Raw genomic sequence first — 14218 nt, forward strand, 5'->3', positions numbered from 1 at the left:
ACTGCAGAGTTTGTGATGTTTCTTTGGCAACATTTCTGCTTGTAATTGGAAGCCAACGTCAGTTTTGCCTCACAGTTGTTAGACACTAAGCTCCCCATTTTCTCATTTCAAGCGTCCTTGTTTTCTTTCTTCCTTTTTTTTCTCTCATATGATATCCCTGCAATATTTTCTTGGTTATGTTAATAGTTGGACAAAACCACGAAACATGTTGTTAGAATGATGTCATTACATGAACTGTTTAGATACAATAAAAATGCTTGTTCTGTCGTCTTGAAATGAGGTCCAAAGCAAATTGATTCAATCGTGGACAATAATTTACTATCTGCATTAACAGTAATGGTAACAGTCGTTGCAGAAACTAGAAACCTTGGTACTGAAATTCCAAGGCAAGCATGCGTCAGGGGGCCACAGAACAAGTCTTTTTCTCTGTATTTTGATTAAAGACATAATTAGAGAAAAGCTGCTTTCATAGCTTCTATTGCAGCCAATGAGCATTCCAGCATAGCTATACAATCCTATATATGTGTGTATGCGTGTATCATGCCAAGAGCTTCAAAATAATTAGACAGGGTGCTTCTATGGTCGGAGGATCCTGAAGAGCTCATTAACATATGCGCTGCACACCTCATTAGATTAATTTTTTCGAAAAAAGATATGGTCTCGTGACATATACATATTAAAATAACATTTCAGGGTTTAAAAAATTAAACTCCCCTTTTCGAATCCTCGGCAGTATTTGGTATGTTCTTTCGCATTAATCCCTTAACTTCGAGCTTTGATGTTAGACAGTACCTCATTTTGCATGTGGAAACGTATTTCATCAAGGTCTTTATCAATCACCGAAAGTCATATTCAGACGTCCTTTCCTTAGCTAGCTTCCCACCGTTCATCCCAGTTCACCTCCCCCACAAACTTCTCCCTCGTCCCCTAATCGAGTAAGACTTGAACAAGCAAAATACAAACTTCATAAAGACAGCATCGAGTATGAGGAAGAACTTCACCGGAAGAAGAAAACAAGAGATACGTAAGTATTTGATGGCTGCCATGTTTGCTGAGGTTGGTGAGATTGTGACTAATGCGAATTTAAGTTAAAACAAATCATAGGGTACTCGTCCATTTTTCATTACTCGAAAAGATTATTATCTGAAACCAAAGCTTGTATTGGTAGTGTGTCTTTGTTTTGTTGACCAAAATAGGAGTTAAACGGCTTTCGTGTAGATTTTATACAAATTGATCTTTCTACAATCCAACGCCCATAGATTCCAACTCTTCACCCACCCCTTCTATTTTGTGCCTATTCTAACGTCTCTCTTCTTCTATCACTGTGGCTTCTCTACACTTCCAAGAAACCTAAGAATGTCATAGCTTTCCTTTTCTTTTCATTTTTTTTCCCTATGATCAATGTTTTATATATGACACTAGATTATTCAGAGGCGAAGGCATAATCATAGATGGATTGTTGTTCTTCGAGTCGTTTGGTATCAAGAATAGTTTCATTATTTTTAAAAATTTAATAAGTAAGAATGACATTTTCATATTTAATAATTCAAACTATTTTTTTAAAATGTTGCCTTATCATGAAAATGTCATTCTCATAAAAAAAAATGTGATTTGCATAGCAACAAGATGCAAAATTAAACTTTTCCTTTGTAATTGAAAAGTTACGAGATATGATAAGTTCAAGATAATCGTTTGAGGTTTGAATTAATTTTTTTTTTTCGAGTTTGAAATAATATACTAATTTATAATTTTTTTTATAGTATTCTATTCGATATTAATTTTTGACGTGTTTTAAAAGTCACTTATAGTAAAAATAATCGAGAATTTAACTTAATGATAAATATATGTACTTAGATTTACATCCAACCTAGCATGTTTAGGAATGATTATGGACTGACCCGAAATGTCTCAAATCAAAAGCACACGGTGGTTGAGTCCATCAATCGTGGACCTTGCCCCTCCAGGCCCACACCTTAGACTGTGGCTACATTTCACTTTTGGAGTAATGAGTGGTCAAAACGGGACCAGATGTGATCAACAAAAAACAGTTTGGACCATGCCTTAGCCCTTACCCTCGGCCCAATTGAGCGAAACGTTTAGGACCACACCGAGCCTGAGCTGGTCCAAAAGATCTCTACGCCTGACAAAGCAGGGACCCTGGTGAAACCCATGACGTCACCTAGAATTATTGGCCTCTGCCTAAAGTTCAAGGAATACCAGTAAATATCAAAGGAAAAAAAAATGGATATGGTGAGATTTGCTTTTTATTTGGCGCAATGGTAAGGCCAACGGGTAGGTGCTTAGTGCTGAACCGAGGGGGCAAAGGGTGCCATGGAAGTGGTGCGTTTTTCACCACCCATTTGGCCATTTTCAACCTAGAAACAGGCTGGGCCATGTCCATATCCATGGCTTACATATGATCCTTAATTGAAATGGTAGTAAATTTACCACCTTAATCATAATAAAACCTTTTCACTTATTATCAATTGATTTCAAATTCAATATCCGTTTTAAGAACTTAACATTTACTATGAACTTCTTCTCGTGACGTGAAAGATATTTAAATATAATAAAAACTCTTGAATTATTGTCCAGTAATTTTAAGTTAGATACGGGGAAATAACCCACCCGATTCAAGAGTCAAATATCCGTATCAACTTTCCATATCTATCACCATCAATCCTATACTCTAGTTTTATTTCCCTTGTTTGAAGGACAAATGGCTTTTTCCCTCAAAAGTACATCCATCAGAAGAAGTCCTACTCACCGCTCCCACCCCTCAGGATAATGCCACATATATATTTAACCCTTCTTCTTTTAAGTCACCTAGCAAATTTGCTTACGAATGTTTTAAGAATCTTCCTCCCACAAGGGACAAGTTGATTTTCAATGGAGAATTTTTAGAGTAAACGGAGGATGTCATGGGGGTTCATTTTTTTTTTCCCCATCTTTGAATTTATTCAGATGTGCAGCCAAAACCGACCATAAAGGGCGAATCATTCACCTCTACCGACAGACAGCAAATCTGCCTTCTCTCTTCTTTCGCTAAATCCACTGTGTTACTATGAATTTACCATGTTTGAATGAGTGGTTTGGAAGTTGCTATCTAACAGTACTCCTACAGGGTACAGACCCAAAGCTGTATACGTCAAAGGTGCATGTTTCTTGCATGCTGCACGTTAACCATTTTTTACTTTAAAGTTTTTACAGAGGGAGGGAGTGCTGATATATATATGTTAACATCGAAGCCACAGTTCCTCTGTCAGCAAGCACTATTAAATTCATAAAGTAGGGTTTAGTTGCCTTTGGTTTGACAAAATTGAATGGATTACATTTAAAGCTAGTCATTATGACTTTGTTATGGTACAGTTTTGGCTGTGTATTACAACCCCGCAGGCAGATATGACAGAGAGAGAGAGAGAGAGAGAGAGAGAGAGAGAGGGAAAACTGAGATATCGTTTCATCTGGAAAGTTGTTACTGGTCTTATCGTTTAGCTAATATCCCAAATCCCCATCTTCGCTATTGCCAGTTGACTTTGTCGATTTTCATCTCAACTTCATTTAACATTTTCAGTGGGTTTAATCATCATGAATGTCAATGCTTTCAAACACTTGAGATCTTTGCCTGGCAATGGTGTGATGGTGAGAGTAGAGAGGGCAAGTGTGGCCGTGATTTATTTGCAAGTTGGCTGCCGCAGTTTCCAGTTTGCAGAGCCCAATGCAAACCTTGAGGATATTTTCCCTAACACGGATTCAACTCGTTATTTATGAAGGATCAACAGCCGCGGTAGTCATGACGCCTCCAATGGAAAACTATAGGAACAGTATTACCCACAAGGCTGTAATTCTTTCCTCTAATAGAAATTAATCCCGAGAATTCGAAGTTAGACCCGTATAAACATACATACATACTTACTATTCCCGTCTCGTTCCCTTATGTTTTTTTTTTTCTATTATAAACACTCAAAGATGATGAAAGTGACAAACAATCATCCAAGTGATAATTATCAAAGTCTAATCCTCTCGAGTATACGATGTATTCGTGTGACGATCACATAAACATAAATAATAATCAATTTTTCTTAAAAAAAACAAAAGTAATATCTTCCATCAGCTTAGTGGACGCTTTAATACAAGGTTTTTGAACAATTCAAAACCCCACTCGATTGATGTCCAGATAGTTCTTACTTTTTCTTCATACGAACTCAAAAGAAAGGTAATCACAGAAAGTAAAACAATTGCTCATGGTGACCACTTGTCCTAAATCCAAAAAACCATTTACGAGTCTGCGCAGCCATCATGAATCTCACCAAAAAAGATATTTACTTTTAACAAAAAGAACAGAGTAAAAGTTTATGTTTATATATTTTTTTTTTTGTGGGGATAATTAAAGGGGCCGAAAAAAAAAAGGAAAGGAAAGTGCTGGTCTGCGTGTCCGGCCACCGTGGTTCATGGTCCATGGTCCATGGTCCCTGGTCCATGGTCCACCTAACCTCGCTGCTCTTAGTACAACTGGCCGATGCAACTTCTCTTTGTCAAATCCGCGTAATCATGGATCACGCTAGGTTTTTAGTTCAACTAAAATCATCATCTTCTTATCACGAAAATAATAATTAATTATTTTTTCCAAAATATCTTAAAATAAAAAGTTTTTTGAAACACGTAATATAAAATATATCAAAATTAAATTTTTTATTTTAATTTTTTTAAAAAGACAAACAAAATAATAATAATAAATGCGTTAACTTGCCATATAATTATTACTTGTATTTGTTGTATAACACGTAATGTCAAGGCTAGTGTATTAAAATAATTTAATAATTCATATATATTTCATTTTCATGGGAATTGTTAAATTTTGTCTATATTATGATCAAATTATAAATCACACAATTTTACCTTGTTTGTTTGTAGACTTTTAAAATATGGTAGACTAATTATATCCTTTGAATAATACTATTAATATTATAATAGTAGATGCATTTATTTATTTTTATTTTTTATAATTAGGAGAGAAAGATTCGAACCCTACTCTTTAAACAGAGGGATTATGCACCAACCAATGAGACAAATATTCAGATGCAATAGATGTATTTATTTGAACTACAAAATTGATACCTTTGACAAGCTACAAAACCAAGATTAATTTAAGTAAAGACTTCGAATTACTTTATAATTATTCGAATAAGTAAATTAAATGTACAAAATCTGCTCGGCTGAATTTGGAGATGAGACAAGATTATTCAATTATTCGAAAAACCAACAATAAATTAACAAAACTTCAATTGCATATTTTATTTTCAATTTATATTAATTAATTGTGTTACGAGAAGAGAAATTTCGTGTTTTTAATTATAATTACATGTAGGGACAAACACAATCTTTTTCAAACTTAAATTAATGAGAGTCGTTAGGGTGCTAAACAACTCAGCATGTTGCATGATAAAGCAACAAAAACATAAATTAAAAAAAATACCAAAAACCACAGTCTGCCCCTCTTCTTCTTTGGCTGCAAATAAAATAATTAGGACTAAGTAGTATATCTACTAATATTAATATTAAAATTAAAAGAGTATGCATTAAGGGAAAGATTATTCAAAACGTACGTAAACATATTATAGTAGGGTGACAAGAAATTAAATAAATAAGGGGGCTTTTTTAGCTTTGGGGCGGCTACCTAATCCTAAAGTTTTGCCTTATGCAGCGAAAGAATGAGGTAGCGTATTAATGGAGATTAGAGATTAGAGTGAGTGAGCTAATCAAAATTAACTTGAGGAGACTGGAAAAATAATCAAAGGGTTTTGGTGAGTAATTTGATTTTGAATGTTGAAATTCACCTCTACGGACAAACCAACCTCCATTCATCTTGTTGCCAAAATTTATAGTAGTTGACAATTGTACATATTCGCATATATAAATGTAATTATTTAAAGATTATTGTATTTTGTGTCTTAGATATATCGATATGCTTAAAACATGATAATTTTGTATTTTAAACCAATTAAATTATCTTAACTCGTATATGACAAGTTTAACTCGTTTAATTAGTTGTGTTATCATGTTAATTTATACGATTTAACTTGTTTAATCTATTTATAATGTATATGTAAATAAATTAATTGTGTTTAAATGAATTTATTATGCCATAACAATTTAATTTGATCTGTTTAATAAATGCATTAATTACATTGTACATATTCGCATATATAAATGTAATTATTTATACTCCACACATGCAGTTGATGTGGCTTATTGAGCATTTGAGTTAGCAGATGGCATACGTAAGACTCTAAGGGCGTGTTTGGTTGAAAGGAATAAAATAATCATTGTTCCTCTATTATCATTATCGAGATAAAATTATATTTAATTTAATGGAATAATTATTTTAAAAAGAGCTTGAATAGGCATTATCAAGACTTCTCTTGATAATAGTTATTTTGAATTATTGAAAATAAAAAAAAAAGTTGATTAAACAAAAATATTTTTTTACAATTTAAAAAATTACTTTATAACATAATACTAAACATATTTTTCTCTCTCTTTAAATACAGAAGATATAAAATTTTTCACTTCATTTAAAAAAAAGAAATGAAAATATTTAAATATTATTTAATATATTAATATTATTTAATTATAATAAATATTATAAATAATATTATTTAATATCATTATTTGAAAATAATAAATGTAATAAAAAATTATTTAGTATTATCTAAATTTAATGAAGAATATATTTTATCTTTTAATATTAAATATTATTTAATTATAATAAAAGGTTTAATTATCTTATAATATAAAATATTATTAAATTATAATAAAAATATATTTATATTTTAGAAAAAATGTTTTTTAATTATAGTAAAAGGTATTTTGATTTTATTACTTAGAATATTTTTATCTTTTAACAAAATAAATTTTTTAATTTTATTAAAAAGTATTTTTATCATTTACTACTTATTCTTTAATTATTCTTAAAATTATTTTTATCAATTAATCATTGAAATAAATCATCATAATAATAATTTTTGTTTTATTATATTTTTATAAATTAAAGTATATAATAATTTATTTTTATAAAATAATAATTTTATTCATTTTTTATTTTATTCCGTCGACAAGCGTATCGTAAAGTTATTCTTGTTCATCGTACTTTTGCTCGAAAACCAGAAGCGCTCTCGCCGTTTGATTTCGATCCGACGGACACATTTTTTCTTCATCCCACGAAAATTACATGAAAAGCCGAGTTGGCACCACGTGTCCTCCATGCCTCATGTTACAAACTGTAAACTGACTCCCAATGCAGAAATTGCAGTAACAGCCTCAAAATTTGTTAGAAGTAGTCACTGAAGCCATTCAATTTCAATTTTATTCAATTCGGTCATTAATCTATTGGTAATGAAGCCATGAAGAAGAATACTTAATTAATAACTCACGGCACATAAATTATAAGAGAATGACCCCCCAAATAGAAATACACATAAGAGAATGGGCCATACGACAATTAAAACTAAGTTGAATGACCATCGTAGAATTTACCCTTTTTTGAAATAATAGCAGGCGAGCGTGGAGAGAAAAGTTTTTTTACCGTGGGGTCAGCACTTTTACGATGGTGAAATTCGCAGCCACAACAGGGTTGAGTTTCAAAAGCGATGACCACCGTCACATCTACTTTACTTCGCACCATCGTAGAATTTTTTTTAAAAAAAGATCAATGTCTTGCTTTGGGCCCACTGGAAATGACCTGACAAGACCAGAACTGACCACGTGTTATTTTTTCTAGTCCGTCAATGGGTTATTTTATTTTATTTTTTCACGGACGGTGACTATAGTTTTACCCCCCAGATACCAATACCACCCGACAAAGGCAAATCCAGGCCATAAAATCGAACCTCGGCCAGCCTCACTCTTCTCCACACACTCTCTCTCTCTCTGTCTCTCAATTCCACCATGAAGTGAAGTTCTTTTGAAAACCATAAAGCAGTTGCTGAATTGCATTGATTACTGTTAGTAGTTCTTAAGGTTGTTTGTTTTTGTTTCTAGAAATGGTTTCTCTGCAAGATTCTCACTCGAATTCGAACCGGTTTCCGCTGGGTCGAAACTTCTACGCACCGGGTTCTGCTTCGACCACCAAAATCCACCGACACACGGGGCGGTCCATGCGGACCGTACGCTCCAATCTCTACCAAAACGACAACAGCAGCTGCTCCTTCACCAGCTCCGTCCCTGAGAGGTCTGGATTCGTCTCCGAAAATCTCACGGAATCCGTCATCGACATGCGTCTCGGAGAGCTGGCTTCCAAGAGCAAATCGGTTAAGTCTGAGTCAGAAAGCGAGGGCTTTTTGGACATTTCCCAAGCGTTCAGTGATTTCTCGGCCTGTAGCAGCGATATATCCGGTGAGTTGCAGCGGCTAGCGAGCTTGCCGTCTCCCGAAAACAGGTTGGGAAATGAGAATAGTAATAATGGAGCTGAGCCTGAGCCGGAGCTGGAGCCGTGTCACGGCTTTCTGCAAAGAGAAAACTTCTCGACTGAGATTATCGAGAGTATTTCGCCAGAGGATCTTCAACCGACCGTCAAGATCTGCATCGACGGCCTCCAATCGCCGTCCATTGCGGTGAAGCGATCGGCTGCGGCTAAGCTCAGGCTACTAGCTAAGAACCGCGTGGATAACCGTGCGTTAATCGGAGAATCAGGTGCGATCCCTGCTCTGATTCCGCTTCTACGAAACAGCGATCCTTGGACTCAAGAGCACGCAGTGACTGCGTTGCTAAATTTGTCACTTTTCGAAGCGAACAAAACACTGATTATAAATGCTGGAGCTATTAAATCGTTAGTGTATGTTCTCAAGACAGGAACTGAAACCTCCAAGCAAAACGCGGCATGTGCACTTCTGAGCTTAGCTTTGATTGAGGAAAACAAGACGTCCATCGGAGCATGCGGGGCAATCCCACCACTGGTATCTCTTTTGATGAATGGATCCAACAGAGGCAAGAAAGATGCACTGACGACCCTTTATAAGCTCTGTTCGGCCAGGCAGAACAAAGAAAGGGCGGTAAGTGCGGGTGCAGTTAGGCCTCTGGTGGGGCTGGTGGGAGAGCAAGGGACCGGGATGGCAGAGAAGGCGATGGTTGTTCTCAGTAGCTTGGCGGGGATTGAGGAAGGAAGGGAAGCTATCGTGGAGGAAGGTGGGATTGCGGCACTGGTGGAGGCGATCGAGGATGGTTCTCTCAAGGGGAAGGAGTTTGCGGTGTTGACACTATTGCAGTTGTGTGCTGATAGCATAAGGAATCGTGGGTTGCTTGTTAGGGAAGGTGGGATCCCTCCTCTTGTGGCGCTTTCTCAGACCGGGAGCGTTAGGGCTAAGCATAAGGTAATTTTAGTTTATATTGGTTGACTAGTGTTTGAATCAAGATAAAGAAACAACTGTTTCTCAAGTACCTTATTTTTTTGATTGATTGCCTGAGGATAAAGTTGAATGCTTGATAATCACTAGATAGTAAATAGCTTGTTTCTTGTTCCAGTGCAGTTTGTGGTTGACTGAATTACCTGATTTATTAACATTACTCGTTATTAAGTAGTTTCCCTTGGATGATCAGAACTGAGCATTTGCTTAGAGTTGCTGAGTTGTTATCTACACTGTACTATGTAACATGAGTGTATCTACACAATGCTGAGTTTTGCATCAATTGTATCCATACATTCTTGTGTTCAAGAATAAGTAATATTTGCTTCATATTAACTGCTGATGTATTTGATAAATGTTAATTTTGCAGGCTGAAACACTTCTTGGATACCTGAGAGAACCAAGGCAAGAGGCTTCCTCATCCAGTCCTTAGAGAAGACGATGTTTAATTACTGATAGAGGTAATTATACTAGGTTATTGGTTTCTTTTTTTTTTTTTTTTTGTATATAGGGAGTGTTTTGATGGATTGTACAGTGTGGTTGAGAAATTTGGGAGAATGATTGTACAAGTAAAAAAGAAAAAATTAGGGGAGGCTAGTGTGCAAGAGACTGACTTTTTAGATGTATGATTTTGACTAGGTTTTTGGGGTTTTTGTTTTTACCTTTTTCCATCTTATTGACTTTTGTTCTCAATGGTGGAATACCCGTTTGGCTTGTGGGTTTTGGGTTATTTTCCTTTTGTTTTGTCTAGGTGACCCAAATTCTATTGCATAGGTCTACTGAGTACTGATTGTCTGTTTTTTACATAGTGAAGATGAGAGTTCGTTGATATGCTCTGCCTCTGAGCATTTTTTATTGCTTCTTGTTCCATCTTGTAGCTTGAGCTTTATGTGATAGAAACAATTGTGCGCAGGTTTTGCATAAAGTTAATGTAAAGATCACATATCATATCCTCTTTTTTCTTATACTTTTCTTGATCATCTGTGTGCTGTGATAGATGCAGTAGTAAACTTCTGCTGGTCGATAACTATTTTCCCTCAAGTTCTCTGATGCCCATAGCATGTTTCTGCATCAAACAACTGAAATCCTGCGGTAGGAGGAATGGTTCGGTATCTGGTTTTCTTTCCTTTCCCACTATTTTCCCCAGTTACCAAGAGGAATTATGCATTATTGTTGAGGGACTGAATTATAGCTTTAGGTTGATGCATATTGAGGCATGGTAGGGCCCTTGATCTGCTCCTATTTGGTGTAAAGGTTGTTAAATCTGCTGTGTGCTACCTTCACCATCTGTCTGTCCTACTTGCATACATCTAGCAATGCCCGCCAACCGGTTCAACCCCACCAGAGATATATATGTAAATTTGAATTGAGAGCATAACTATCCTTTTCATTCCTTGTCGTTATTAATTATGCATTAGCTGGCAGAGCAGGTGTGTTTTGCCCCCGCTGTGTGAAGGATTGCTATTTCATGGTCAAATGTATGCATTTCATGTAATTATGAGACCCAGTTGTCGGCATCCGTTGTGGTTTAACCAGTTTGTCTTTGGGTCGCACGGATTGTTTATCAGTATGTTCTTCATGGACCAGAGATGAATTGGTGTGCACCTTAAAGACAAAACTCTCTTCCCAGCCAAAAGCAAAGTTACTTTGAAGAGAAAGAGGAGGGAGAAGAGTAATACTAGAGTGAAAATAATACGATTGTAACTGAGTTACAAGCTTATCAATGAAAGTAAAACCGGTTGAAGAGCTATGAAACAATGTGGTCCTGTAAAAGACGCAGAGACTAACGTTACTTGCCTAACAAAACTACTTTCGTCTCAGGCATTACCGGTGTCGCCCTTTGACCTGGTCCTAAATGCTTTAGGCTTGTAACCAACCTTCAGCATCTCCTCAACCTCTTCGAACGGCAGTCCTTTGGTTTCAGGTACAAACCAGTAGATGCAGATAAGTCCAATGACACAAACTGCAGCAAACAGGAGGAAGGTGCCAGCGGAACCAAGAGCTTTTGTCAAGGTTAAGAATGTCTCGCTGACAATAAGATTGGACACCCAGTTTGCAACTGCAGCCATCCCTCCACCAATGCCTCTGTACCTTAGTGGGTAAATCTCAGAGTTCACGATCCAAGGGACAGTTCCCATTCCGGGGGAGTAGGAAATGATGTAAAATCCTAGGAGAATGACTGCCAGAAACCCAAATCTGCTTGGGCAACCATCCTTGAACCAAGTACGATGTTGTTCCCGACATGAACCCTTTAGATCTGTGGTCAATGCCAAGCATGCTCCGGGGGAATACTGAACAAAGAAAAGAATAGATCAATCAAATTGAATTGGTTAAGAGTGAGGCTGGGAATGAGACGATTGATATTGAATCGCTCTGAGTAAAAAGGTAAAGATACTTACTTCGTTTGCCCCATTAGCACAGAAACCACATTCAGCTTTCAAGCAAGACATGCAGTTCCATGATGCTGGATTAGGAGCTGAAAGATAGCTTGGACATGTAGCATTTATAGCAAAGTGGGTAGATTCAAATTGGTTAATTTTGGGAGAATGGCTGGCAGCTTGAAAGAACACGATCGATAACACCACAAGGCAAGTGATGATGCCAAACATGGAAACAATCATCAGCCTCCTCCTGCCATATCTGTCAACCAAAGTCATGCTGATAATGGAGCCAACGGCATTAAGACCAGAAGTGATCAGAGAAAGGGCCATTGCTGTCTTGTTTGATGCAAATCCAGCGAACTGAACTATCGTTGGGCTATAATACATGACAGTATTGATGCCTGAAAACTGCTGAGCCACCTGGACAGTCACACCAGCATAGAGTCCCCTTCGAACCACAGCATTGCTCAAAGCACCCCTTACCTTTTCTAGCAGACTGTCCCCGATCGCATGCTCATCAGCTTTTTCAGCTTCAACAGATTCTTTCAAGGCATTCAACTCATCTTCAACTTCATCAGCAGGATAAATTCTTTCTAGGATGGACCTGGCCTCCTCTACCTTGTTCTGAATATCAACAAAAAATATATTGTTATCAATATTATTATTGTACAAATTTTGCAAACAAATATTTGCTGATCGAATCAATCAGGACAAGATTTAACCTGTCTGTAAAGCCATCTAGGAGACTCAGGAAGTGACAGCATCAAGACAAATTGAACCACAGCGGGGATTCCAGCGACTCCAAGCATCCAACGCCAGGTTCCAGGAGCCTGAAACACAATAAACTAATATATCAGATAAAAAAAGAGAAGAGAAATTTTAAATTGCTGTGATTATTACCACTTACATGGGTAAAGGCCAGATTGATTAGGTAAGACAGAAACTGCCCTCCTGTAATCAGCAAACCGTTAGTACTAACAAGTGCACCTCGGATTCTAGCAGGGGAAGCTTCTGAAATATAAAGAGGTGCCGTCATTGAAGCCATTCCGACTCCTAAACCAACAAATATTCTTCCAATAATAATCATCCATGGAGCTGGAGCGAGAGCCATAACTATGGCACCCACAAAGAAAAGAACATCAGCAACCAAAATTGATAGTTTTCTCCCGAACCTGTCGTTTATCCATCCTCCAAATGCAGCTCCGATTATAGCACCTGCTACAGCCGTACTCACAATGGTTTCCTGCAAACCAACAATTTATCAACATTGTTTTCTTTTTTCGCCTTCTGCTTTCCGTTGAAGAAGGTGGTAAAGATTATCTAACCTGTAGCCATGTTTTCCTGTCGACTTCTTGAAAATCGTCACGGATATAAAGAAGGGCACCGGAGATTACTCCTGTACTCCGACAATGATTGTATAGTATGTTAGTAAAATAAACCAGACATGTCTGATTGAGTGACTGACATCATTTTTACATTGTAGAACACACATCGTGTTACCTGTGTCGTAACCAAACAGAAGCCCTCCAATCCCAGCTGACAGTGCAAGTTTCATAATGTATGGAGTCTTCCATGTTGTCTTCCAGCATTCCGTGAACTCTGTCTTATCAGCTTTTGTGACGCCACCTTCCACCATTTTTTAAGACAAGGCAAACCTGCAATTTTCCCTTCGTTGAACAGGTAAGAAATATCTATGTATCGAGCTTTATGAATTTCAAACAGCCTGCAGAGAAACAGCGACAGAAGAGTTCAGAGTTGGAATGGAAATCCTTTCTGATGGACTGTCAAATTCCCGAGAAAATTTTCCCGACTTCAGAGGTGGCATTCAAAATTGCATAAACAAAGAGAACTAACAACACCCATATTCTCTATCTTGCTTAAACCAAACTGCTAATCAAGATTATCCACAGTTAATTTAAATATGGGGTTCACAACCTCCTTGATTGACCAAGCCGGATAAGGAAACTGATTCTTCGGATTGTTAGGTAAGATTTTCTATGTTACCACATCGTTCCAAAATGTTTAGACACAACAAGGTAACCTTGAGCAATCAAGAACTGCATGTTGTTCGAATTTTGAAAATTTTTGTAATTTTGATACTTACTGTTAAGATTAAAAAGTAAAACTTGATTAACTGATAGTACCTATGATTACAAAACTTTTCAAAATTCGAACATATCTGATAGTATTTTTTTTTATTCCGAAACAGGCAGTTTTTGATTGCTCTTGTTGTGTCCAAACATTTTCCGAGCAATGAATTATATTCAAGGAGGTCGTGAACCCATTTTTAAATTAACTACGGATAGAAAAATTCATGAACTTCCATCAACTTTTCGTCAACTTCCCATAACACAGTCCATAAACAGAGTAGAATGTAAAAAACAACTGTAAGCTTACCAAATGACTCTGTCACAGATCTGGGTCTAACGAAGCTGA

General features: G+C 36.6%; 2 protein-coding genes across 4 annotated transcripts; one reads left to right on the plus strand and one right to left on the minus strand.

Annotated features, from left to right (window-relative positions):
• Nucleotides 1-7875: 7875 nt before the first annotated feature.
• LOC18597290 (ARM repeat superfamily protein) lies at nucleotides 7876-10936 on the plus strand. 3 transcript variants are annotated; one of them, XM_007026219.3, is made up of 3 exons: nucleotides 7876-9368; nucleotides 9772-9862; nucleotides 10399-10936. In XM_007026219.3, exons 1-2 carry the CDS (start codon nucleotides 8043-8045, stop codon nucleotides 9832-9834), a joined length of 1389 nt encoding a protein of 462 aa, XP_007026281.3. In that variant the 5' UTR covers nucleotides 7876-8042; the 3' UTR covers nucleotides 9835-9862; nucleotides 10399-10936. The 3 variants fall into 3 exon arrangements, with proteins under 3 accessions (XP_007026281.3, XP_088663554.1, XP_007026282.3); XM_088807428.1 differs by having other exon boundaries at nucleotides 10405-10936; XM_007026220.3 differs by lacking the exon at nucleotides 10399-10936 and having other exon boundaries at nucleotides 9772-10366.
• A 282-nt stretch (nucleotides 10937-11218) lies between these two features.
• INT4 (inositol transporter 4) lies at nucleotides 11219-13418 on the minus strand. The gene is made up of 6 exons (XM_018123686.2): nucleotides 13283-13418; nucleotides 13108-13178; nucleotides 12690-13025; nucleotides 12505-12612; nucleotides 11801-12406; nucleotides 11219-11692 (listed from the first exon to the last, which is right to left on the minus strand). The coding sequence occupies exons 1-6, from the start codon at nucleotides 13416-13418 to the stop codon at nucleotides 11219-11221; spliced, it is 1731 nt and encodes a 576-aa protein (XP_017979175.1).
• Nucleotides 13419-14218: the final 800 nt, after the last annotated feature.

The sequence above is a fragment of the Theobroma cacao genome, chromosome 6 (genome assembly GCF_053813885.1).
Source record: "Theobroma cacao isolate CCN51 chromosome 6, ASM5381388v1, whole genome shotgun sequence".
NCBI lineage: Eukaryota > Viridiplantae > Streptophyta > Magnoliopsida > Malvales > Malvaceae > Theobroma > Theobroma cacao.